Source organism: Anguilla rostrata, chromosome 2 (genome assembly GCF_018555375.3).
Source record: "Anguilla rostrata isolate EN2019 chromosome 2, ASM1855537v3, whole genome shotgun sequence".
Taxonomy (NCBI): domain Eukaryota; kingdom Metazoa; phylum Chordata; class Actinopteri; order Anguilliformes; family Anguillidae; genus Anguilla; species Anguilla rostrata.
The window spans coordinates 55,817,552-55,824,997 of NC_057934.1; the positions used below are offsets into that span (position 1 = coordinate 55,817,552).

Here is a 7,446-nt window from a genome sequence, read left to right on the forward strand (position 1 = left end):
ACAAAAAAAAAAAACAATCACTACTTCATATCAGCAGAACAATACACTGGGAACGCCCTTTTGATTCATTTTTTAATTAATAAATAATTGTATACACTTGATTTATTGTCATTATTGTATTGTCATTTTCATGTAAGCAGGGACCATACCATGTAAATGCATCGGTTGTAGCATATGAAATATGAATCTGCATAGGTATCTCATATGTTTAAGACTCGTGCTCCATCTGAAGGTTTAGTGATGTAGAAGGTGGGGGAACCATGGTATTGCTCCTGTGAAAAAAAGAGATGCAAGCTCAGTTCTACTCTTGTATGCCCATCTTGTAAGCAGAAACAAACATTGAATTTAATTAGTTGAATGCTGTAATCCGAAAGGGTACAACCAATGAAACCCACCTTGATGTGCTGCATTGTCCTGTCTACAGCGTCCGCCTCCAACAGGGTAACAGTACACCCACCAAACCCTCCCCCGGTCATGCGGCTGCCATAAACCCCCTTCACAGCCATGGCTGCAGAAACAAGCTGGTCCAGCTCCCTGCAGCTCACTTCATAATGGTCCCTGGCAGCAGTCACCCCATACAGAATGGAAAGAACACACATTTGAACAGTGTTTGCAAGGAAGTCAGAAACAAGTGGCTTCAAGCGGCTAACTTAGGTTCTATTGTAAGTTTTCAGCGCATGTACCTTTTCTCTTAAAAAATGTGCCATGTTGACTCCATGTTTGCCTTCCTGTGTAAATATTTATGATTGCAAACATTTATAACACAATTCGTTATTCTGTGTAAAGGATTTCCTGTCTATTGTCCTGTGCTGTTAACAGTCTTGTGTAGCATTGCATGGTCACCTGAGTGAGTTGTGACTCTCCACCATGAGTTTTCCAAACTCTTGGTAAGCCCCTCGTTTCAGTGCTTCTGCAGCTTCTGTGGTGCGCTTAATCTCTTCAATCACATGACGTGCTCGCCGGAAAGTCACGCTGTCTAAGCGCCCCTTGGCATCTGGAAACATAGAGAAATGAAATCCTTGATGTCACCAACATTTTTTTCACTCATAGAAAGGTGATTCTGTTTCACAATGTCAGTTACACATGCTTTTACATCCTTATTTCTGTCATTCTTTCACTTTTGGCTATCCCACCATTATTTTCACATTCTTCCTTCATTCTTCCTCCCTCTCTCACCCTCCAAGTCCTGCAAAGAGACCTCCCTCAGGCTGCTCCTGCCCAAAATGGCCGCTGCCTCTTCACACTGCCTCCGCCTACTTGGATACTCGCTGCCTGTCAGAGAGTGCCGTACATTGGAGTTGGTAATCAGGATGACCAGGCTCGGGTCTGCCAGAGGAACTAACATGGCCTCTAAAGATCTAGAGGGGCAACAGAATAAATGAGGTGAAAATGTAGATCATTTGCACAAGTGATATGAAAACATTTAGTCAGTCTTCCTGAATGAGAAGGTTCACAAGCATGGACGTGACCAGAACTGTACCTGCAATCGATGAGCAAAGCATGGCCCTCTGAGCCCAGGACAGACACAAACTGATCCATGATGCCACAAGGCACTCCAGCATGGGTGTGCTCGGCCTGTTGGCATGCCAGAGCCTTCGCCACCTTGTCCCCATCATCTGACAAAAGGGGTGAAATGCAAATATTGCCCATGCTTTTACAATGTATATATAAATAAATCCTGACTCGCATTCTGAAATACAACAATCATTTTTTTTGTGCCTCATGCTACAATTATGCAATGTTTAAAAACATTCACTAATTAACCTTTAAAGAATCATACTATCAAGCCTGAGTAACCGACAGAAAGGTATCTGAACCGATTCTCACCTGGGCATAGTTGCTGAAGGAATGTATAAACTGCCACTTCCAAAGAGGCAGAACTGGACAACCCACCCCCCAGTGGCACACTACTCACCACTACAGCTCTGAATCCAGGCAGAGGCTGTGCTGGTTAGAAAAAATTAGGGTGGGCAGGTTATTTCTGTGGGACCCTCTCAAGCACAATTATATTATGAGGACAAATTTACAAAGAGAAGGAGTTTAACAACAGCACTCTAATATCTCCCCTTTTTGTCCACTCATCTTTTCTCCTTCATATAAAACTTCTGAAAATTGTAATATTTGTAATATTTGGTTGTGTTTTGCAACAGCTGATTGAGTTTCACTGTGCTAACTCAATCAGTCCCTGTATTTCTTACAGAATCCTTTAATTCACTCTGCATACGAGTCTGATCAATTCATAAATTAATAATGTGAATGTTAAGTTACCCCTGTAGTGTTGTAAAACTCCTTTTATGTAATTAGCCCAGCTTGGTTGCCCAGGAGACAAAGGCTGGTTGTCTTTCGGCAGAACGAAGTCCACCCTCCTAGGCTCCTCCGCAGTCTCAGTTGTAGTTACAATGGAAACATTTTGGTCAGGAGTTCGACTGCCCACCATAACTGTCACAAGAGGCAATGCCTGCAACCAGACAATTAAAAATGACAATGTCATGTAACTTAATCACACCAGCCAATAAAATTAATTTTCATTCATTTCTGTCCCAATGCTGTCAATACATGTAGAGATATTTAAAGTGCGATCTTTTGACTGACTGATTATTTTCATTTCTAAGAAATATGTTTGCTGAACTCATTTCAAAGAATTAGACATAACAATGGAAACTGCCTTTATCTTGTAAAAGACCATGCTTGGCCCAAGGTGCAAAATACTGAACGAAGGACTGCGTTTGTATTAACATCAAACAATCAATGCCTGCTAAAGCATTGCAAAAATAGTCAATTTAAAAGGGATTGCAGATGATACATTTCGCATGGTAAGTGCATTTAATTCTAAAAGACTACAATTACTGCAAATGTTTGCACTTATCTTGCTCTCCATTCTCTATATTTAACTGCCTTTTTAGTGGAATGTTGTTACACTTTACAGCTACCACATCTTCTGGATAAAACATATATATATTTGCAATATTTAGGCATATTGCATTAATTCATCTTACCCTCATGGAATGCAAGACTATAGCCAAAATCACGATTTATTCATGTAAGAATACTCACTTCTGATGATGAAATTACACTACTGTAATTTATTTCTGGGTTTTGAAAACTGTTACAATTGTCTTAGCCCTCAGCCTCTCAACCCAGCCGAACGGAAAACAAAATAATTGAGTGCTCAGCACTTAATAGCGCCAACTTATACCAAAAAACTTTGTAGTCAACATTTTGAGAGTTAAAATTTTAAATCACCATTGGCAGTACAAATCCTTGATTATAATCGGTGTGCTCTCCAATTAAATTCACTCGCCCAGGTGCACACACGGCAACCTCCGGATCCTGTCCCCCGAAGTTTGCCTGGAACGCTCGTCGAGCTTCTGCAACCATATTTTCAACACTAGGTACGGGGCTGCTGCTGGCCATGTTGGAAAAATGATTGGCGGCTCGGTCTGACTACGGTCAGATGGAAAAAACAGTCGTCTGAGTAAGCTGGTAGACAGCGGTAAATGCAGAAATGTACACTGCTCGTTTTACCGATATAGCTTTTCAACTATTTTGATATTTTAATAAACCCATACGTTATCTATGTACATTTTAAATAGACAAGCGTCTAATATTTCCCGACAGAATCAAACAGTAGAATTGCATTTGAGTCATTTCCTTGAGTCTACGTAAGTTAGCTAATGAACAGCTTTTTTTCGTAGCATTCCATTCTGATTGGCCTACACCCTACACCAATGTGGGACGTCTCTCGACTACTGCATTTCCCGTGTTCCTCTATGACGTCTAAATATTTGTAATATCTACGGAAGGGGGATTAGCTCAAATGGTAGAGCGCTCGCTTAGCATGCGAGAGGTAGCGGGATCGATGCCCGCATCCTCCAATGTTTTGTTCAATGACCGACGTCGCAAAATTAGCATGTTTAAATTGGCTCCCGATTCGCAGCTCCTGATTCGATCTCCTGGTCAACCTTGAACCGGTCTTGTTTGCGCGTTTGCAAAATTTATAATGTTCTTCTAGAGCTGCGGATCAAATAGAAATGGCGCAATGGTCAGAATACGACGAAACATTTTAAAATTTATGTTTTCTTCAGATATATTTTGAAGGCTCTAATATGGAAACAACATATATCCAACCATCAGCGCATTTTTTGGCAAGCCTAAATAACACACACAATTAATTCCACAAAACACTCGAAGATGAACCAGTGCGTTTATTTGCTAAACTGAAAAGATCAGAGACAATAGCCTGTAGAAAACGGATGCATGTGCGTATGTACATGTTTATTTATTTATTTATTTATTTACACATGCACTTATGTATGCATGAATGTGCTTTGTTAATTCTGTCACTTCTTAATGACACAGAAAAGGTCCAAAAGTATCTCTGACATGATTTGGGTGAAACATCAATGTATTATTGGATTGTTTTTAAATAATCCCACACCAAATGTTCTATGCAAGGCAATACAGACCTATTAAAAAAAGAGACAGTTTGGAAATTTTTAATGTTTTTGACATTTGACAGAACAGGTCCTGAAGTGGGCCTACCCCTCATCTGATGTGGGTGAAATAGTACTGTAACTTTTTAAAATAAACTTTTTATGTGAGGTAACATATGCCTATTGAAAAAGGTAAGGTAATACAGGCCTATTGAGTTTTCTCTTCAAAAGCAAAATGTCTCAAACTTTGACACTTGGTTATGACAGACGAGGTCCTGATGTCGGCCTACCTGACCTGATTTGGGTGAAATATTTTCACCTTTGGGTGGCAGTGCATGGCTCTTTTTTTGCACAAATACAAAGGCAGAGCTTAGTTGGATTTTTTATTCTTTTACTATAGGACTTACTTCATTTATCAAATGGAGACTGGATGCTAGGCTTTAGAACTCAATTAAAAAAAAAACTTTCTTAAAGTGGATTGATAATTTCACATCTGGAGCTGTGAATCAGGAGCCAATTCAGCCAACAGCAAAATTCAAATAAACTAAGTGTACTAATTGTATATTGGCCTTGCATAGATGTTTGGTTAAATTGCAAAATACTAATAAATAGCTATAATCTACTCCTGAATTGCTAATAAATAGTATTTATTAGTATTTTGCCAGCTATGTAGAGGATGCTGGTGTATTCATTCACTATAAGACTTTTTTGTTTGAAAGCCCATGCATCCTCTCCATGCGTTATGACAACAAATTACTTTTATGACTGTAACAATTTTGTGTGATTAGTCAGGTGATTGTGCTAATCCAGTGTGTATGAGGACCTCATGCGGATATCTATTGTAATGTAGGTTTAAATCCCTGTGGGTCACGTGCTTTAGAAAAAAAAAAATGTTATTCCTTTATTATCCAAGCATACGTATGCAACGTACACATTTGTTTACCGATTGTTTAGATTTTTCAGTTATAGCCCCGCTTTGTGGCACATCAGGCTTTAACTTGATGTGAAAAGTTTGTAACTCTATTAAAATGTCAGATTATGGGTTCACACAACAAACAGCTTAGTGCAGAAGACCAGCAAAGTGCAAGCTGGACCTGTGTGTTTCTATCTACAGCATATTTTATTTGTATAATTTGATTTGGCCTACTTTAACATATTTGGTAGACCCTTTAGCATTGTGTATTGATTAAAGAAAATCCTTTACCGTCATGTATAAATCTGCAAAAAAAAAACAAAAAAAATAAAAAAACAAAAGAAACAAAACAATGTTTGCACAGTGTTGGAGGTGATGTCTGCTAAATATTTGCTTACAAACTAATTGCACTTTATGTCCTTTACATTCACCCCCTTGTGTAAGTGTTTGCGAAGCAGTGCGTCAGTTGTCCTATTGATGTGCTTTTCAGTCATGGGTGCTGTAGAGGAAGAATGCTGTGAAGAGTTGGTGGCTGTTTAATTAGGCCTCATCGCCATGGAGATCTGTTTCGCTATTACTATGCTGTCTGGCATTTTTCACCCCCTCCCAGTAAATACACTCTTCTTCCCATTTGAACACATTTCATTTGGAGGGGTAAACGCAGCCTTCTTTGTCATCTTTTGGTCTAGCAAGAGGCAATCTACAGCACAAAGTGTGTATGTGTGATTTTTAAAAATACATTTTCAGTGGAATTATCAAGCTGTTCACACACTTTAGCACATTGTGGAGCTGATTTAAATAACTGTCCCTGGTATGTAACATTTTGTTACGAGCTGCAGTCTGAGAACCCACTTTATCTCCATGCGGGTTGAGACTGAGGATTATTTACTGCCACTGAAGTCATCAACATCTTAGCAACGGCACAGGAGCCAAACAAGCACAGCTTTGTGTGAAGGGATGTGACTGAGATCTGCTTGGTTGCTTTTGCTACTAGCTGCACTGGCTGTTGCTAGGAACATCAATACAGTCTAAATAAAAGTGCATGCTATTAATATAGCTATTTCCAATGGTTGTAATCTACAATACATCAAATGTAACCTAGGTATGGTGTCACAGAGCTTAACACATGTTTTTCTAAAGCTGTGTTCCCTCTCCATATTTATCTTTGCATCCATTTTCAGTGGGAAACATAAGATATTGATTACCAAAGATTTTATTATTTTGAGTTCTCTGCCGTCTATGTGGAATGAAAATAAATAATTCTGCTGGGAGGCTGGCACATCTGTCCTAAAACAGAGAGTGAATTAACGAGCCAGCCTGTATATAAGTGTGTGCTATGTACCTGAGGCATGCCTGATACTGATGCGGCCAGTGAGTGAGGACATTGCTGTTGCTGGATCTGGCTCCAGCATCGCGAGTATGTATAGCAGGTACTGGCAGAAGCATTCCTTATTTAGCAGATTTAAACCACAGCCGATTGGTTCTTAATGAGTTTTTGTCCCCGCTCTAGTTCGTCATCGCAGCTCAATTGTTCTGTTGCTAAGGAAATGTCTGCACCGAGGAAAGGGTAATGACTCTCGACCATTGCTTTATCAGTACTGTTACCTAGCAACACAGATTGTGTTCATCCTTATTGTTCTGAATGGCCTTTACTTTTTCTGGTGTCTTGTTTTGGAGAGAATCTTCAATATTCCCCTATCATTGGCAGTCCATATTCTGTGTACCAAGGGCATAATGATAAATGTGAGCTGAAGCAATATCAAAGTAAATGATGAGCTAGGTGGCATTTTAAAACGCTCGCAAAACTGTTAACAGTGGACAAAAGCCTTTCATGCAAATGTCTGCTTTTCGAACTGGGCTGGCCAATTCAAAGAATTTGCACAACAAAAGCTGTGCTGCCATAGTCCCCAACACTGGCACAAAATCTTTACTTTGTAATTTTTTTTTTCAAGCATATGAGTGGAGCTGTGGTTTTAAACACATTAACCTGACTGAAGAGTTTTAACTGCCCATTCATCGAGAGGGGGTTTTAGAGCATGTAAATGAGGGGACAGCCAGTAGGCTCTTCTGCCTGTTGCTGTGAGACAAACCTAAGTCATT

At 39.6% G+C, this 7,446-nt stretch overlaps 1 protein-coding gene and 1 non-coding gene across 3 annotated transcripts; one reads left to right on the forward strand and one right to left on the reverse strand.

Moving 5' to 3' along the window:
• Window positions 1-55: 55 nt before the first annotated feature.
• On the reverse strand, window positions 56-3,693 carry galk1 (galactokinase 1). 2 transcript variants are annotated; one of them, XM_064323229.1, is made up of 8 exons: window positions 3,244-3,693; window positions 2,269-2,458; window positions 1,828-1,947; window positions 1,481-1,616; window positions 1,177-1,358; window positions 844-994; window positions 396-558; window positions 56-272 (listed from the first exon to the last, which is right to left on the reverse strand). In XM_064323229.1, exons 1-8 carry the CDS (start codon window positions 3,412-3,414, stop codon window positions 201-203), a joined length of 1,185 nt encoding a protein of 394 aa, XP_064179299.1. In that variant the 5' UTR covers window positions 3,415-3,693; the 3' UTR covers window positions 56-200. The 2 variants fall into 2 exon arrangements, with proteins under 2 accessions (XP_064179299.1, XP_064179300.1); XM_064323230.1 differs by lacking the exon at window positions 3,244-3,693 and adding an exon at window positions 3,055-3,203.
• Window positions 3,694-3,802: 109 nt separating this feature from the next.
• On the forward strand, window positions 3,803-3,875 carry trnaa-agc (transfer RNA alanine (anticodon AGC)). Its single transcript has one exon. It is a non-coding gene; the product is annotated as a tRNA-Ala (tRNA).
• Window positions 3,876-7,446: the final 3,571 nt, after the last annotated feature.